This window comes from Fusarium oxysporum, chromosome II, assembly GCF_013085055.1.
Source record: "Fusarium oxysporum Fo47 chromosome II, complete sequence".
In the NCBI taxonomy this organism is placed as follows: domain Eukaryota; kingdom Fungi; phylum Ascomycota; class Sordariomycetes; order Hypocreales; family Nectriaceae; genus Fusarium; species Fusarium oxysporum.
In genome coordinates, this window is record NC_072841.1 from 3,872,959 (window position 1) to 3,890,375 (window position 17,417).

At 49.0% G+C, this 17,417-nt stretch overlaps 7 protein-coding genes across 7 annotated transcripts; 4 read left to right on the top strand and 3 right to left on the bottom strand.

Annotated features, from left to right (window-relative positions):
* Positions 1-268: 268 nt before the first annotated feature.
* Positions 269-996, top strand: FOBCDRAFT_269685 (ubiquitin-conjugating enzyme/RWD-like protein; the record flags this gene model as incomplete). Its single annotated transcript, XM_031174230.2, has 2 exons — positions 269-334; positions 388-996. The coding sequence occupies 2 exons, from the start codon at positions 269-271 to the stop codon at positions 994-996; spliced, it is 675 nt and encodes a 224-aa protein (XP_031051015.1).
* A 285-nt stretch (positions 997-1,281) lies between these two features.
* FOBCDRAFT_215686 (uncharacterized protein) lies at positions 1,282-4,886 on the bottom strand. The gene is made up of 6 exons (XM_054703431.2): positions 4,542-4,886; positions 4,425-4,481; positions 4,293-4,374; positions 2,716-4,245; positions 2,399-2,664; positions 1,282-2,339 (listed from the first exon to the last, which is right to left on the bottom strand). Exons 1-6 carry the CDS (start codon positions 4,635-4,637, stop codon positions 1,659-1,661), a joined length of 2,712 nt encoding a protein of 903 aa, XP_054559406.1. The 5' UTR covers positions 4,638-4,886; the 3' UTR covers positions 1,282-1,658.
* Positions 4,887-6,292: 1,406 nt separating this feature from the next.
* Positions 6,293-8,372, top strand: FOBCDRAFT_215691 (uncharacterized protein). The gene is made up of 3 exons (XM_031174234.3): positions 6,293-6,712; positions 6,921-7,653; positions 7,709-8,372. Exons 1-3 carry the CDS (start codon positions 6,633-6,635, stop codon positions 8,000-8,002), a joined length of 1,107 nt encoding a protein of 368 aa, XP_031051019.2. The 5' UTR covers positions 6,293-6,632; the 3' UTR covers positions 8,003-8,372.
* A 1,026-nt stretch (positions 8,373-9,398) lies between these two features.
* FOBCDRAFT_17347 (HAD-like domain-containing protein) lies at positions 9,399-10,437 on the top strand. The gene is made up of 2 exons (XM_031174235.3): positions 9,399-9,538; positions 9,593-10,437. The coding sequence occupies exons 1-2, from the start codon at positions 9,530-9,532 to the stop codon at positions 10,319-10,321; spliced, it is 738 nt and encodes a 245-aa protein (XP_031051020.1). The 5' UTR covers positions 9,399-9,529; the 3' UTR covers positions 10,322-10,437.
* Positions 10,438-10,573: 136 nt separating this feature from the next.
* FOBCDRAFT_288796 (tRNA A64-2'-O-ribosylphosphate transferase) lies at positions 10,574-12,048 on the bottom strand (the record flags this gene model as incomplete). Its single annotated transcript, XM_059611731.1, has 3 exons — positions 10,574-11,568; positions 11,627-11,661; positions 11,717-12,048. 3 exons carry the CDS (start codon positions 12,046-12,048, stop codon positions 10,574-10,576), a joined length of 1,362 nt encoding a protein of 453 aa, XP_059466799.1.
* A 210-nt stretch (positions 12,049-12,258) lies between these two features.
* FOBCDRAFT_177281 (uncharacterized protein) lies at positions 12,259-14,216 on the bottom strand. Its single transcript, XM_031174237.3, has 3 exons — positions 13,723-14,216; positions 13,493-13,655; positions 12,259-13,443 (listed from the first exon to the last, which is right to left on the bottom strand). The coding sequence occupies exons 1-3, from the start codon at positions 13,744-13,746 to the stop codon at positions 12,380-12,382; spliced, it is 1,251 nt and encodes a 416-aa protein (XP_031051022.3). The 5' UTR covers positions 13,747-14,216; the 3' UTR covers positions 12,259-12,379.
* Positions 14,217-16,014: 1,798 nt separating this feature from the next.
* FOBCDRAFT_17358 (uncharacterized protein) lies at positions 16,015-17,327 on the top strand. Its single transcript, XM_031174238.3, has one exon. The coding sequence runs from the start codon at positions 16,120-16,122 to the stop codon at positions 17,110-17,112; it is 993 nt and encodes a 330-aa protein (XP_031051023.1). The 5' UTR covers positions 16,015-16,119; the 3' UTR covers positions 17,113-17,327.
* Positions 17,328-17,417: the final 90 nt, after the last annotated feature.

Below are 17,417 nucleotides of genomic sequence, written 5' to 3' on the forward strand. Positions count from 1 at the left end.
TCAACTTTTGCGCGTCCAATCGCCGAAGCCGCCCCTCCTCGACCGCCCTTTCCGTACAGCACAGCACAGCGCAGGCAGTCAACAACTCCCTTTCGCCGCTGGCGCTGGCCTGACTTATTAAGCCCGGCCCATCTCGTCAACTCGCAACAACCAACTACCTCACCCACTCTTCAACTTTCGGTCCTTTCAAACACACGCTCGCTTGGAGGATTCTCGTCGTTGGACGGACGGAATAGCGCACCTAATTAGTTATCGATAGTCAGTCATCATGGCGCAAAAGAGACTTATGCAGGAACTGCAACCCCTCCAGAAGGAGAAATGGGTCAACATCGAGGTATGTCGTTTGGTACCATGGAACAAGCATTGTCTAACATGATCGTCTTCAAGACCGACGACTCAAACCTTCTACTCTGGAAGATCGGCCTCTGGGTTGTTAACCCCGATAGTGTCTGGCACGGAGCCTACCTCAAGGCCGAGATGAAGTTTCCAAATGATTATCCTTACCAGCCGCCCAGCTTCAAATTTCTGACTAAGAACATCTGTCACCCCAACGTTTACACCGACGGCAATCTCTGCATTTCCATCCTCCACAAGCCAGGCGAAGACGAGCAGTCAGGCGAGCTGGCCAGCGAGCGTTGGAATGTTCTCCACGGTGTCGAATCGGTCCTGCGATCCGTTCTACTCCTCCTCGACGATCCCGAAATCAACTCACCCGCAAATGTCGATGCTAGCGTCCTCTATCGTGATAACAAGACCGAGTATAACAAGCGAGCAAAGGACATCGTTGATAAGTCTCAGAAGGATATCCCGCCAGGGTCAAGGATGCCCACTCCCTCCGAGCTCGCACCTGCGCCACAAAAGCCAATTGATGATGATGCCGACTTCTGGAATATGACAGACGAAGAGGAAGACTTTGGCGGCAGCGATAGCGACGAGGACATGGAAGACTTTGATGATGACGACGAGGATGATGATGATGTCAGAGACCAGAAGTAGACTTCCCCAGGAGGCCATGCATTTCTCAGCGTGGCCAGGACGAGTGATGGGTTGGCCACTTTTCATGCCTCTGCCTTCTACACCATTTCGCGGTATCCTCTTTCCATCTACAGTACTATCGACATAGCGAGGTGATTTTATTTCATTTTTAAGGCGTTCAAGATGCGCATTACTCGGACTGGGACGAGCATTGCAAGCATCGAGCGATACGGACATTGAGGGAATGCAGGCAGACCGGTGGTCTCTGTTTTATACGTGCTGTTTACATTGGAGCAAGGGTGTATTTATCAGGCGTGCTTTCTATAGACAGAATATACAACTTACAAAGATTCGCTTGGTGCCATAGTGAGGAACATCTGTCGATAGTATTCCGTACTTGTCCTACTTAGTTGGAGAGAAAGCGGACACTCGTACAAGACATCTTTAGTGCTGATATTGATAAAGAACCCGCTCGACGGCATGCTCTACCATGTCCTGACTAGGCTACATGAGCAAAACCCAAAACTCCATGCGCTCAAATGCTATTCTAATAATCATGCTATGTAAGCCAGCGACCCCTTCATCGAATGGCACGCCCTCTTCACCTGCAGAACAAAAAAAGAAGAATGTAACATCTTACAAGCAAGCGTCGGTATTCGTGAACTTTTATCTCTCGGAGCCACCTAAGATTTCTCATCTGGGATGTCCATGTCCATCAAATTGGTTGGCTCCGCTCGCATAGACGAGTTCCTGGACAATGACATAAAAGGAGGCGGCCTAGCCTTCTCTTGCATCTCCGGGCTTCGAGGCTCCTCCGCAGCAAACGCAGTGTTGGTGTCTAAGTAGTCGGCTGTTACTGTGCTCGGTGTCATGGTAGCTGATGTCGGCTCTGTCGGAGCTGTTGAATCTTGAGTACGGCCTGTTAGTGAATCTGGGATGTGGCCTTCCATATCAGTGAAACTATGGACGTAATCCGTCATTTCAGTACCAACTCTTTCGTCGTCATCAGGGAGGAAAGGGTTGTCAAATCCGTTCCTATCATCGTCACTGCCGATTGAGGCGCGATTACTGTCCATTGAACCACCGCTGTCAGACCGATGCTTTCTCTTAGAAGGCGAGAAGGACGAATGAGGCGAAAGAGACGAGCTGGATTCAAAGTTTCCCGTCTGCTTGGACTCATTGGCTGTGGATTCTTCCTTAGATAACTCTTGACGGAAAGCTTTATTTTCCACCTTGATGAATCGTTCCAGTTGGGATGATAGATGGTCTTTCGGCGTTCCAAGGGCGTCTTCCGTTGCATATACCAGCAGTGGTTTCTTGGTATCCTTCCAGATATCGACCAATACTATGTCGATAGTTGTTTTCTGCAATTGTGTTAACAAGAACAACCTCCTCTGCTTCAATCAATGTCAAGTTCTCTTACCTCCGCTCTAACGGCCTGGTCTCCATAAGGGGTATAAGCCAGCCTCCACCATTGATCCCTTGGTTTGGTCTCCACGTCACTAAGGTCTATGAGATCTGCTTCCTCCCGTTGGCAGACATATAAGACGCTGGGTGATGCAACTAATCCGCGGAGGAGATACCTTTTGCAGGACATGGGTTTCGGACGACTTGGCTTATCCGGTACTGTAAGGAGTCTCCCCAACGCTCGCTGTTTGGCTGTGATCTGTTCGAGTTCTACATCAAGGCCTAGAGCCATTTTAGCCACGGGCACTGAAGCCTTTCAAAGCCTAGACTTACCTTTCATTTTTGTCTCAAAGTCCACAAGCAAACTCTCAGAATAGTCGATCACATCTGTGACCTTCTGAGATTCCAGATACACGTTGTCGTCCACATCTGGAGGAGCAGTGCGGTAGTCAGGGTACTTATCAATATCGAATCCCGACTTCTCCAAAGTCTTGAATCGGAGGAAGCTTTCCAGATAACTCCTGTATCCCTCCCACTGATCGATCGCTTTTTTCAAAACTGCACCCTTGTCATTAGTTGCGTCACCCCAAGTGCCCGCTAAGCTAACAAGCTGTTCTTTCTTGTCCAGAATACGTTTCGTTTGTTCCTTTGTTTGGCACCACCCGTGCTGGATCCGACGTGCCTCGTCTTTCCGGTTCATGAGGTATCTTTCTGGGTAGAATTCCAAGGGAATCTCGAACGAATCGCTTGGCCCGTCACCAGTGGTGTCTAGCACTAAAACATCGCCCATCTTTTTGAAAAATGCCATCTTCGATCCATCGTGTATTTTATCCAAACCCACGGTATCACTCCACATGACGTGGTCAAGTGCCTCGTACAGAGTTTTGATGTAGCTGTACTCATGTTGGAAGTGCTCTATCTCGAGAAGGCCAAAGCTTGCGACTTCTTCTTCATCATCTCCGTAGAACATCGACACTCCAGCAACTTGCATCATTGGCTGAGCAACATCAGGGTATCTTTTGCCGAGCATCTCATAGAATTGTTTCTCCATGCCCTGCTTGTCGGAATCCGCCAAAATATCTGCCAGAACAGATATCGAGCCATAACCACGCTCGGTAGAGTCAAGAAATGCCATCAATCGGTGTACTTCGTCCTCAAATGCACTGCCGCTCTTGTGCACACTGGGGTCTGAGCTGCCTTCTTCAGCCATCTTTGCCAAAACCTCCGGTGATAGAATGATCTGTCCTCGCCACCAGTCATTATTACAGCCGTATGTGGTAGCAGGCGATCCAATGCCGAGGAGTATGTTCCGTGCAAGAGGAATTTCATGCAGAATTGTGAGAAGCCCGCCGAGGCGGTGTTCGCCACCTTGCGCACTGCTGATTACCAACATCGCGGGCGCGCCTGGAGCTCTCTTTCGCTTTGACGGTGTAAATTCATTCACGGAGCTCTCCTTCATAGGATCAGACTGGACAATGGCCCAATCGGCCGCCACATATGTTTCGCGGTTTGCAGGACCAAAATGCGGAGGCGGTGGCTCCGAAGTTCCTATAATACCGGACTCGTGATGTGACACCGGTAGTCCAGCTTCTTGTGCTGACGCACGAATAGCTCGTTGCATGTCATCATCCTCTTGGGCTTGGCTCTCTGGGACGCCTGTATGTGTCCTGGTCAGCGCATATTCATGGTGGTGACCAAGAGAGTTACCGGGCACATGTGCCGCAGTCCAGTCCACCATCGTACCCAAGGGAGATCGATTGTTTGATCGTGAAGGAGGTCTCGAAGGAGCGCCGTACGCGTGTGACTCTGACGGGGGAGTGACGCCCTGAATGATGTTGTGATCGGAAGACTCGACATGGAAGGCTATGGGGTCAGTTGACGTCCGGAGGGAAGCGTAACAGTGTACTGACAGATACCAGTCGTATTGTCGCTACCGTCTCGATCTGCGGTGAACATAGAATCGTCCCAAAGCTGTTTATATTTTGCTCGAAACTGCAATACGATCAGCATGTGCTGGGAATTGGCCTTGAACATGTTCGTACGCCATCCTGGTTTTCGTAGTATTGGCTGACAACAGAGTCGGGTTTCCAGTTACTTTGCTGTCAAGTAAGTATACGTCAGTCGCAAAGCTCACTTTGAGGGGTCCGCCCGATGCTAACCTTCAGAGCTTGAATAACCAGCTCACGATCGTCCACAGGGTCGAGACCTGTGAATTCTATCACTTGTCCTATCGCCTCCTGTTGTGAAGTCTCCATGGCTGGGGCTGGAAAATCAATCGTCCTCTGTGAGTTCTAACAAGCTCAGTCTATCGATCGGACACTCCTCCCACCATGAAGGGGGCCAAAGAGCTTATTTCGATAGGGGTTACCCGATAAAGATAGGATGAAGCAAACAATAGTATGAACTATTTCCTCCACGCTGATGTTGATAGTGATGACTATGTTTTCGACGAAACACGCTTGCCGAATGTTTGTTGTATTGAATAAATGACGATCTAAGCGATGAGCTTCCGCAGTGTACAGTTGCGCTGGATTGCAGTGGAGGGGTACGTACTGAGAGAGATAAGATAAGAAATTTCTTGGCATGGACTTACACGTGCCAGCCTCCAACTCTTGGGCACCTCGAGGTAATCAACCTTACCTGGTAAGATACCTAAGGTAGATACGCTAGAACTGCTTCTATTTGTTCATGTGGAAAAGAATGAAATGAACGGCATTGTTAATTCTAGATTTGTCAAATGTACGTGATTGCTTTGACAATAGCTCCACGAAGCAAATATGTCATACGTAACCTACCTCCAACAATCACCCTTGAGCAACCTACTAGTCAAGCTTCAAGTATAGATGCTGAAGCAGCTACTGCATAGATATGACTTATGGAACTACTAACATTTAAAGTGACTGTGCAATGAAGCTGCTGAATATTTCCCCTCGAGTTACCGCAAAGTCATACAGCACGCGAACAGTTATATGAGACCCAGATGGTCAAGGTTCCCTTAGAGGCAGGCATAGTGCTAGACCTCAACCTTAGAACATCGGGTTTTAGATAATCCCAAAAGACGAGTTAGCCAAAGAAGCCATCAACACATATTGGAATTGTTAGAACATCTCATCCATGTGTAAAGTAATCAGAATCTCTCGTTCAGAGGTTAGAAGGTTCTAGAAGCTTCGACCATGGACCAGGGTTGCCGGGAATAGCTGCAGCTTACAACGGGGAAACGCAATCCGCAAGTCACAGTAACAACTTCGATTCACAACAGATTTGTGCAATGTCTCACAGAGCACCAAGATGGTAAAAACATCATAGAATGGGTACACAGTCATACAAGTCATTCAGACAACCCCATAACCAGGCTCTATCATAGATCCGCTCAAGCTTCCAGCAACCATCTTAAGCTCCAAGTTGGGGCTCTTGAACTGGATTTATGGCGTCTGGGGCGTCGTCTCCACCACGGCTAGGTATCGTCATAGGTCAATTATCCCTGTCAAGTTGTCAGGTATCGACAGATTGAGCCCGACACGAGGACGAGAGAGCATGACCCTTGATGGCGTAGTTTTGCGGAATTGACTTTAGAGAATGTGTTACAAAGAGGATTCTGCAAAGAGAGAATTCCCACTTGCTTCCAAGTAGTATACTTCCTAGGTAGACAATACAGTCGAACAAAGAACATACGACAGCGGCAGATGTATAGGTACTTCTCGTTGTTCGAGAGATATCCGTCGATCGACTCGACGTCACCCCCACCCTGGTAGACTGGAGGTCAGCCAGCCTCTATTCCATATCAAGTTCCTTTCACATTGCGGTGTCTTTTCCCCCCTACACTTTAGAAGCTTCCACAAGGTCCCATGCCCCAGTATTTCCCAGCGGTGGCTTCTGGAGATTGTCACGGTAGCATGGCGTAGTGCTTTCTCGACCTTGACTCTGAAGCGTCACTGGACTGATCTTTTAATCCTCACCTGCGGATTCCCACTCATCTTTTGTAAACTCACTCTTGCACTAAAACATCCCCTCTCTTTAACCTCACATCACATCACCTCATTCAACCTAGAACGAAACCTCTTCATCATACGAAGCGCACTTTTGGTGTTTGTCTTTCACTGTTTCAACAAACAATCAACAATAAGCAATCCTTGGCATTGCCACCCATTTCTTGTTGTTCTCGTTCTATCGAACCTATTTGGCTCGCCAAAATTTAACCATATCGCACACCTAAATAATCTTGAGAAACACAACTTTTAACACGCGCGATCATGGTCAAGGAAACGAAGCTCTACGACACCCTCAGCGTCAAGCCTGAGGCAACTCAAGACGAGATCAAGAAGGGATACAAGTAAGTACACACTATCTATACGGAGCTGCGGAGGCGCAATACACAATACCATTTTCTCACCAGGTTCTTGCTTTTGCAAATGCACAAGCAAACCATGATTTCTATTCGGCGAATTGACGAAAGAGATTCTCTTCGCTGAAATATGAACCACCGCGCATTCCGTCTAGCATCATGACCTGGCGGACACCGCTAACCACACCACCTACAGGAAAGCAGCCTTGAAATGGCACCCAGACAAGAACAAGGATAGCCCCGATGCGGCTGAAAAGTTCAAAGAATGCTCACAAGCATACGAAATTCTTTCCGATCCCGAGAAACGAAAGATATATGATCAGTACGGCCTCGAGTTCCTTCTCCGCGGCGGTACCGCACAGCCCGAAGGTGGTGCCGGTGGAAATCCCTTCGCCGCCGGAGGCATGCCTGGCGGATTCGAAGGTTTCAACTTCCAAGGTGGTATGCCCGGTGGAGGCGGCACCCGAACCTTCCACTTCAATACCAGCAGCGGTGCTGGCGGCTTTGGCTTCAGCAACCCCGAAGATATCTTTGCCGAATTCATGCGTAACGGATCTGCTGGTGGTATGCACGGTGGCGACGAAGACGACATCGCTGGCATGTTTGGCGGATTTGGCGGTGCTGGTCCTCGAAGCCGCAGTTCACGCACACGCTCAGGCTTCGAGCCTCGACCTAGAGAAGCTACTCCCGAGGTTACCACGGTCGAGCGACCTCTGCCCCTAACGCTTGAAGAGCTCTTCAACGGTGTGACCAAGAAGATGAAGATTAAGCGCAAGACTTACGATGAGACCGGAAAGAGAGTCCAGACCGACCAGATCCTTGAAGTCCCTATCAAACCGGGCCTGAAGAAGGGTTCCAAGATCAAGTTCAACGGAGTCGGCGATCAAGTAGAGGGGGGCCGCCAAGATCTTCACTTTATTGTCGAAGAGGTAAGCACACCGTGTCATAATTCTGCCTACGAAATGATAACTAACAAACCTACAGAAGGAACATCCTCTCTACAAGCGCGAGGATAACGATCTTGTCCATGTGGTAACCCTTGATCTCAAGGAGGCCTTGACCGGCTGGCGAAGGACAGTGACAACGATCGACGGCCGGCAGCTCAACCTCGAGAAGGGAGGCCCTACTCAGCCCAACAGCGAGGAACGGTATCCTGGCCTGGGTATGCCCATCTCTAAGAAGCCTGGCCAGCGAGGCGACTTCGTCATCAAGTACAAGATCAACTTCCCAGCAAGTTTGACTGCCGATCAGAAGCAGAAGCTCAGGGAGATTCTGTAAAGGCGCGCCGTCGCCGGACCTATCTGCAACTCTTACCGGATACTAGACGTTTGCTCGGGAAAATATCCAACCTCAGCAGCATCGGAATTCGGTTAGGAAGATTTGCACTACATTCAAATGGTGTTTTGGCGTTTAGGGTTCTAATGAATAATGAAAAAGAGTGGAAGTTCGATGGCACAAGCCTTAGCATGGAAGACCAGGCTTGGTTGCCCGAAGTACACAAGCGACAGGAGAATGATAGGAAGTTGATTAGCATATGGCTTTTTGATATCCATTTGACGGCTGTTCTAATTGATGTCTTGGTAGAAACGATGCCATATATACTATAGTAGCTGTCTCTAATAGTACGACAGATTCGAGATTGAAAGAAGAGTTGCCGAAATGAAGAACATTCCATATGAGGTAAAAACAACTCATCTGGTACGATCGCGATTTGGGAGGGTAAATACTCTTGTATCGCTTAATATGGGATGTTACAAATCCCGCAACTGGTAGAGGAGAGGAGCCGTGTATGACGAGGGTGTGTATTGGAGGTCCACCACCGTTGAAGAGTGACACTGTTTACATGGACCATGCATGTTGATAGACGGGCTATCGGTTCGAACTCTCCGAAGCCTGAAAAGCCATGTCTTTGTACTCACTTACATATGCTTATGCGAGGTCATCACTGTAGGTCTAGTGCATACTGAGCATAATCCATGATTGTCAGAGGCTCAAAGAGCAAAGTCGCTGATGCGGGCCGGTGGACTGGAAGAAAACGGGTCCCTCTTTTTTAGTGTCATGTCCTAACAGGGATTCATAGTGCTTTGATGACGACACTGGGCGGTTCCTAGTCGGACCTTACCTTGGCTGAATGGAGGGGGAGGGGCATTTGATTCGATTTGATGTTGATTTTGGATTGACTTACGAGGGGTTTGTTTTGTCTGACTTCAACGTGTTGACGATCGACAGTTCTATGAAGAACCAGCCGATTTTTCCTTTGACTCAGCGAGCATATCGAGAAGTATTTTATCAGTACAAATAGCTCTTCTAGCTGTTTAATTTACTATATTAGCTTAAGGATATTTGGAAACCCCTCCCTGCTGTACCTAAGTTACCTTGAGATAGCTATTCATGAACGCGGGGTTTCTTGTCGAATCTTACACATGAGGTGCAGATGCATATCAAACAACCTGTAGAGTTCATTGCAAGACAACCCGGTCAACCCCCGGCATCACCCAGTCGCACTCGCATATTCCCATTACAGCATATTGCAGCTACGGGCAGTCGTAGTTGCGATGGCAGGTGAAGTTCCCGTTACAGTTCGAATGTCCCTGCTCCGTTGAACCAAGGCACGTCCTCCATAAAACCTCCGTTCCCCCACAGTAGCTCCGTCGCTGTCTCTTCTTCCTTACACCTCCATCTATTCCTTGCTCCACCTGATTTTCCACAAGGTTCTTCTGTTCTTCTCTTCTTCATACATCCAATTCCTCTTTAGAACTCGTCTTTGCTTCTTCTCTAGAACTTTCTTCACCCCAATCCGCCAAAATGCCCGAGGTATGTTGCTCATGCAATCTCGATCTTATTCGCGCTTACACTGACAATTTCTAGATCAACACCCTCCTGTTCGATTGCGACAACACCCTCGTCCTCTCTGAGGAGCTTGCCTTCGAGGCTTGCGCGGGTCTCATTAACGAGATCTGCGAGGCTCGTCAGGTCGAGATGCGCTTCACTGGCGAGACCCTCATCAAGGAGTTCGTCGGTCAGAACTTCCGCGGCATGCTCACCACCCTCCAGAAGAACTACAACATCGAGATCTCACCCGAGGACATGGAGACCTATGTTCGAAAAGAGGAGGACGCCGTCATTGCCAAGCTCAAGGAATCTCTCCGACCTTGCGTTGGTGTTGATGAGCAGCTCGAGAAGCTTGCCGCTTCTGGCAAGTACACTATGTCCGTGGTTTCTTCTTCTGCCCTCCGCCGTGTCCGTGCCTCCATCGAGAAGGTCGGTCAGGACAAGTACTTCCAGGGCGATGTTGTCTTCTCTGCCGCCACAAGTCTCGAGAAGCCCACCAGCAAGCCTGATCCCGCTATCTACCTCCACGCTCTAGAGAAACTTGGCAAGAAGGCCGAGGAGGCTGTCGCTATTGAGGACAGCAAGAGCGGCACCCTTAGCGGTACTCGTGCCGGTATCAAGGTCATTGGTTATGTTGGCCCTTATGCTGAGGACAAGCAGCCCGAGATGGAGAATACTTTGCGGGATGCTGGTGCCGTTGTCATCATGCGACACTGGTCCGAGTTCCCTGCTGCTCTGCAGAAGATTGAGGCTGGTGAGGTCTAAAGAAACGAGCTTTGTTATTGAAATTGCTTTGAGGAATACCCAAAATACATATCGGTCAAATAGCGAAAGAGATGGAGCAAATCACCTAGATCAATTGAACTAATAAACTTTACGAACCCTCTGCCCTGTCATGGTAACCATTTGAGACAATGTTGAGACTGAGACACAATACAGCTTTTTGTCCCAGACACAAGGTCGTATTGTCTCATGATTGATTTGTTGATCCCGAATATATATTCTATATGAACTGCATCATTTTCGCCAGTCCATTAAGAAGCTGTTGACACTCTGTAGAGTGGCCCGGCTGGGATTGGCGCCCGGGTAAGCTGTCATGATGACACCCAATCTCGACTTTATGAAAGTCTTTGTAAATGAGACGTCTTCTGTTGATTTTCTGATGTTCCCGCCGTCATCAAATAGGTAGCATGATATCGCGAGAGCTACGCCGACTGACAGATCTCGCCCTGATTCGCATGCGACTATAATTTGTTGCTGATTAGGCTCTGTGGCTGAGGCAAGATATTTAGCAGCAAAGTTGCATATTTCAGATAGAGAAGTGCGAAGGTTGCGACTAGCCAGCTTGTTTTTGCCAAGGCCGGCTTGCATGTAAGTCTTGGATTTTATCCAGTTATCTTTTGGTGTGGTGTCTTGAGTTACGACAATGCGACACTCTGAGGGGTTGGCGGGAAGTGGTAAAGGGCAAACTGAAAGGTGTGGTGTCAGCTTTATGTGTGTTCCTTCGTCCTTCTTGCTAGCAGCATGGTCGCTGACTAGTCTGGAGATCAGATCTGGCAGTTCAGCCTCTGGCGTCTTGAGAAGCTCATCAATATTCTCCCAAAACAAAGGCGCTGTAAGATCATGCGCCCACATCTCAGTATCGTCAGCCGCACCTTGTATATATCCTCCCTCGTCCATCTCGCTGCCTATAACTCGGCGACTAGCCGTGCAGCAGATGACGGGGCGGAAGTCGTCAAATATGGAGGATGTGTCTTCGACAGAAGGAAGAGATGAGTCTGGGGTTACCCAGAATGGCCGGAGTGGTTTTGTCAGACATGTTGGAAGATTGAGATTGAGTGCCTTGAAGGAAGCAACGAATCCAGGGATGAGTGCGCATATTTGGGAGTGTGTTGTTGCGGGGAGATGAGCTGGCAGATAGAGATTTGCCGAGGATGGGTTTGAGGGGAGAAGAGTGAGGTTGAGGACTGTGCACCAGATAGGAATCGTCGATGAAAGGGCATCAGGCATCCCTATATAAGTCAGTCGCCACTTTATCTGAGGCTCTGGTTGTCATGAGAGAGAACATACGCTTTCCACGGCGAGTAGAGTCGACGATTATGATACTATTAACATGTTAGATCTCAGATAACAGGAAGATAAGTAGGTCTCTATACGTACCCATCATTATTCTCAATAAGCTCAACCAGATGCAAGTTCAACCTCCTAGTGCTAAATTTCCACGCCCTCTCATGACCATCCGTACTCTTAAAATACGCACTTGCACCTTTACGCTCAGGCGGAATATACCAACTCCCACAACGTTCATTAGCCACAAGTGGCCGCGGGCTATATGCTTGAGACACTAGGTCCACAAAGTTTGCATCGGTTTGGATGCTAGTCAGACGGTTGTGGATTGTAAGTGTGGTGCGTTTGAAAGACGCCATGAGTTGGGACATGGAGAGTTGTTCATTTTGAGGGAGGATCAGATCGGAGAAGCGGGGTTCTGGCATGTTGGCTATACAGGAAGAAGATATTTTATATGAGGTTGGCTTGAACTTTTACGTAGTGAGAAGCATTGAAAGATCAAAGCCGGCTTTGTAACGTGGGTATATAAGGTGTGGTGTTGAGTTTTTGGTGGAGCTCAAGAGTTTAAAGGGTATGGTGTTTTAGTATCCACCCCGCATTAGACTCAGAGCATAATCATATTCACTAAGTAACCAGTAGATCATTTCTTAAAAGGTTGCAATAACAAAAGGCTTGATCATTACTTTTGGCCGTAACCCATCAGACATTTCTACACGTAGCATATGGTATTTATCCTTCTCCTATTCCCTTCATCCATTACTCCAGCCTCCACTTGCCATTCTCGACAACAATCTTGACCTCTCGGTTCTCATCAATACTTCTTCGACCAGCCTCAAGAATAGCCGTTGTGGCAATAGTGTTCTTGAGAGTAGGGAGAGGCTTGGCGTCAAGGTCCTCAGGCTTGAGCTTGCCAGAGTTGACAGCTCTGCAACCATCGACAAACTTCTCAATAGAGATGTAACCATAACCAGTCTGGCCAGCGAAGTTGCCATCCTCATCAGGAGCATACTTCATGTAGAAGGGGTTGTACCACATCAATTGACCGATAGAGTCATCTGCAACGTCGTAGCCACGCTTGGCCTGATCGACACGGATCTCACCGTTGGCAGCGAGGTAGTGGAAGTATTGGTTCGAGTGGACACCGGCCTTTTGAGGAGCGGTCCACGAGGCTGTGTAAACACCAACGGCTCGCTTGCTGGGCTCGCCGTTCTTGTTCCAGGTGACGAGAAGTGAGATGGTATCCTCCGTGATGGGGTCGCAGCCCAGATCAACAGCAACACCCTTGGAGGAAGAGGCGTTGACGCTCACGGGCACATATCCGCGCTCCTGGACCATTGAGTCACAAATATCGATGTGGTGGCTGTTGAGGTAGTAAGAGATATCAGACTCCTTTCCAGCCCAGGCCTTGAAAGTCTCGAGCTGTGACTTGGGTTGAGACATGTAACTGTAGAAGTAGTTGAAGTCGCCAAGCTTCTGAGCCTTTGCGCGAGCATCAGCGTAAGCAGGGTCGTAACGCTTGTGGTGCTCGACGTAAACGTAGACACCCTTCTTCTGAGCGAGATCAACCAACTCCTGGTGCTCCTCGAGGACCTTGACAGCGGGCTTGGTGATCATGACATGGATGCCGCGCTCAATGGCGTACTTTGCGATGGGGAAGTGGGTAGGGTCGGGGGTGAAGATTGTGATGGCATCGCCAGGCTTGAGAGCGTCAATGGCGGTCTTGTAAGCGTCGGGGTCGACCTTGTCGTTTTCTGGGAATGAGTCGAAGGAGGTGTCGAGGTTGTTGTAGACTTGTTGGATGTTCTTGTTGAGATGTTCGCCTGGGGAAGTTAGTTATGAGCATGACAATTGTGTACGGGAGATGCTTACGAATAGCAGGGAACTTCTTGCCATTGACGCCAACCATGCCCAGCTTGTTGACCTTTTCGCGACGGCGCAGATCAAAGAGACTGAGACCAACGACGCCAACCTTCTTGTCTGAACCAGAGGCACCGCCACCGACGAAACCGGTGGTGTACTCTCCAGTACCAATCTAAAGGTTTCATATTAGCAAACTGACATGAATTGAGTGTGAGACTGTTGTTTTTGGATCAACTCACCATGAGAACATTGAGAGGCTCCATTGTGATGTTATGCCGAGGGGCAAGGCGGGGGAGGGGCAGAAGCTATGATGAGAGCAAAAACAGAGTATGAGGGTATATAAACGAGTCCCAAATTACGTATGAACGTATACCAAGGTCAAATGAAACTCGAGATGGTGTAGAGACGAGGTCTAGAGTGCAATCATGAGAAGATGGACATGAAGGTTGAATACTGTTCTTATGAATGCTCGCTCATGTCTCCGCTAGCTTGGAACCAAAGCTGGGGGACAGTTCGGGGTTCTCTCCGGACGTGATTGGAGGAAAAATGAGTCCCCGCGTCAAATCCCCCCAATCTCAAGCTAGAGAGATGGATGGCTTTGGGAATATGGAGTCATGATGCCGGATAAATCTTGTGTTGATGTGCTCATGTGAGTGTGGGGATGATACAGCTTCGCAGAAATCTGGGGGAGAAAGGGGTAGGGGAAGAGATAAAACTGAATCCTTGAGATAATGGTGCCATTGCTATCCTGTTGTGGTTGATTTCGTGATCATGTTGGTGGTGTTTGTCTCACATAGCTAGCATCGGGGGCGGGGAAATCCCCCTCGTGCTATGACAGAAACCGTCAAAATTGGAGAGAATGATCTTCACAATAATTTACAGTGGCGATAGGTTTATCATGACAGCAATTCTTAGAAGTATTACACTAGTGAAGGATAGATTCATTTCCCATTCTGACTAGAGAGGCATTTCTCACAGGAACCATAAATTCGATGGAGCGTCTAGAAGCCAGAACCACCCCCAAACCCATGAGGATCATCACTATAAATCGCCATGGGTTGCGAAGTACAGTGAGGGGTACAGAGGATTAGTGCTTTGGAGGGGTTAACATCCCCCCACCCCCACGGCACTAGAATCCCCGGCTCATGACCGGAAGCAATGGTAATCATGGGTGATATGATTTGATGTTTACAGTAGCAGAGTTTTGTTACAGCTTGTGAATATCGAAACCGTTTCAGCGTCGTATAAATTGTTGATAACATCAATTGTCGTCACATAATCAAGTGCCGAAAGTCTACCAAACGCTTACTCGCATCCAGTTCCAAGTAAATTGATATCAATCAACTTTAAGGTCTCGTGACTTTGACCCCTCGTAACACGGCATCAGGTGCCACGTTGGGGGTACCATCGCCAGAAATTCTCCGCCCACTCAGAGCCAGACTTTGACTTACCCCATCAACACCAACGCCAAATTCCTCACCTCGAAACTTACACTGCCAAGTAAGTAACTAACTCAGGCGCACACACTCAGTGGAAGTACAGACATGTACAAGCACAGCCCGGTCACCTTCCGGTCAGTCTCGATAAACTATGCACTTTGCCTCTCTTACACACCGTGACGCCGCAAAATACAAGCCTTGGTCAGCTCGGGGTCCAAGGCAAAAGGGTGACTCTCCACCTGGACCTACACAATGTACACTACTGTAGAGCTCATATCCCGGCCGGCTAATCGACATCAGCGCGGGATGTTGAACATGGATTTGCCAAGCGATCCAACGGTTTCCTAGACCTCCAAGCCTCCGTCTCTTGTTCGTCCCGCCTAACCGGCTCCCCACGTCTGTTCTACCCAGCATTGAGACTGGCGATGGAAGAGGGTGCATCAATAGATGTCAGTGCGAGAGTTGTGTTATTCGTGGTGGTGGTTCGCTCTGATCGGAAGTGCCGATCTCGCATCCTATCAAACAGATCACCCGGCAGCTGAAGAGGCAATCGGTCATATTGGCATCTTCTTGGCCTGGGTATACTACCAGCAGATGGTTTTATCTATCTGTCCGTCGACTTTAGCCGCAGCATGATATGGCATTGCGGTGCATCATCTCATTCAGTGGACTCGATTTGCTTGGTGAGACCAGATTACGTGACGACGTATGACAGTCTCATAGCCTCATACCCAACACATCACTTCTGAGCTTTCTCTGCCGAATGTTGCGCAACTCTTACCATCGCAAATGGATATTTTGGTGGTCCTCTCTTCTCCAGACTTACATTGCATTACTCCAATTGGGGGACGATCGAGCCAATACCCACACGGTCCTTTGAGCACTTGACTTCCCGAGGCGAATCCACCCCCAAACTGGTTACTGTTACCGCGAGGTACAGTAGCGTAGCGTAGCGAAGGTACCGAAAATGGATTTGTCGGTTCCATTCGACATGATGTCTTGAGGTTTATACGCTACCGTATGGTAAGGTATGCTAGCTATAAAGTCCCTCTCCGTTTCATTTAAACCCCGGCTTGTCCTGTTCCGTTCTTGTTTGTTGCCGTCTGTCTTTTACTTTTCCTCCATCTTTGTCGTCTCTCATACTCCACTAGCCATCATTCCCCAACAAACATCCCCAGGCACACTAGACATCTCATCATGACTACTTCTAACGGTGTTACCAACGGCCAAAATGGCCATGCCGCCGCTCCCAAGTCGCTGCCTACCGGGATCTACGCTCCTGTCATGACCTTCTTCGATCCTGAGACTGAGGAGCTCGACATTCCCACCATTAAGAAGCACGCCGTGCGATTAGGTCAAGCTGGCCTGGCCGGTCTTGTTGCCATGGGCTCCAATGGCGAGGCTGTTCACTGCACACGTGAGGAGAAGATTGCTGTCACAAAGGCCACCCGAGAGGCCCTGGATGAGGCTGGTTTCCAATCCGTTCCCGTTTTCCTCGGAGCCACTGAGGGCAGTGTCAAGGGCACTATCGAGCTGAGCAAGCTGGCCGCTGAGGTTGGCGCTGCTGCCACTCTTGTTCTCCCTCCTTCTTATTACAAGGCCCAGATGAGTGAGGATGCCATTTACAACTACTTCACCGACCTCGCCGATGCAAGCCCTATCCCCATCGTTCTCTACAACTATCCTGGTGCTGTTGCTGGTCTTGACATGGACAGCGATCTCCTCATCAAGCTCGGCCAGCACCCCAACATTGTCGGCACAAAGTTTACCTGTGGAAGCACCGGTAAGCTCACCCGGGTTGCTCTCGCTACCGATGCCAAGACCCCCTTCCAAGAAGGCTCTGGTTACCTTGCCTTCGGCGGTATTGCCGACTTTACCATCCAGACTCTGGTCAGCGGCGGTAGCGGAATCATTGCTGGTGGTGCCAACGTCATGCCCAAGACCTGCGTCAAGGTTTGGGATCTCTACGTTAAGGGCAAGAAGGATGAGGCTCAAGCTCTCCAGAAGAAGCTCTCCAAGGCCGACTGGGTACTGACCAAGGCTGCCATTGCCGGCACCAAGTCTGCTATCCAGAGCTACTACGGCTATGGTGGCTACCCTCGACGACCCCTGCCCCGTCTCACCCCTGAGCAAGCCAAGGGCATTGCTGAGGGTATCAAGGAGCTCATGGAGATTGAGAACTCACTATAGTTCACGGTCGATGTTTGAATCTGTTGTTTGCTTGTCCAGTGGAAAGACCATTGATATGGATGGGTATGAATTTGCATAGCGTTGCATTTAATGATGAAAAGGACCCAATGGACTAGACATGGATTTGGGTATGGGCATGTACCGTCTGGACTTGGTCATGATTATAAAATTATGAATGTAAATGAACAAAAGGCTTAAGCCGAGCTATCATGGTGTCTTATGTGAAACCTACTCATGAGCGATGTGTCCTAAATACGCGTCATTTCACATGCTACCCCCTAAAAGATGAGCTGTCATGCCTGGAT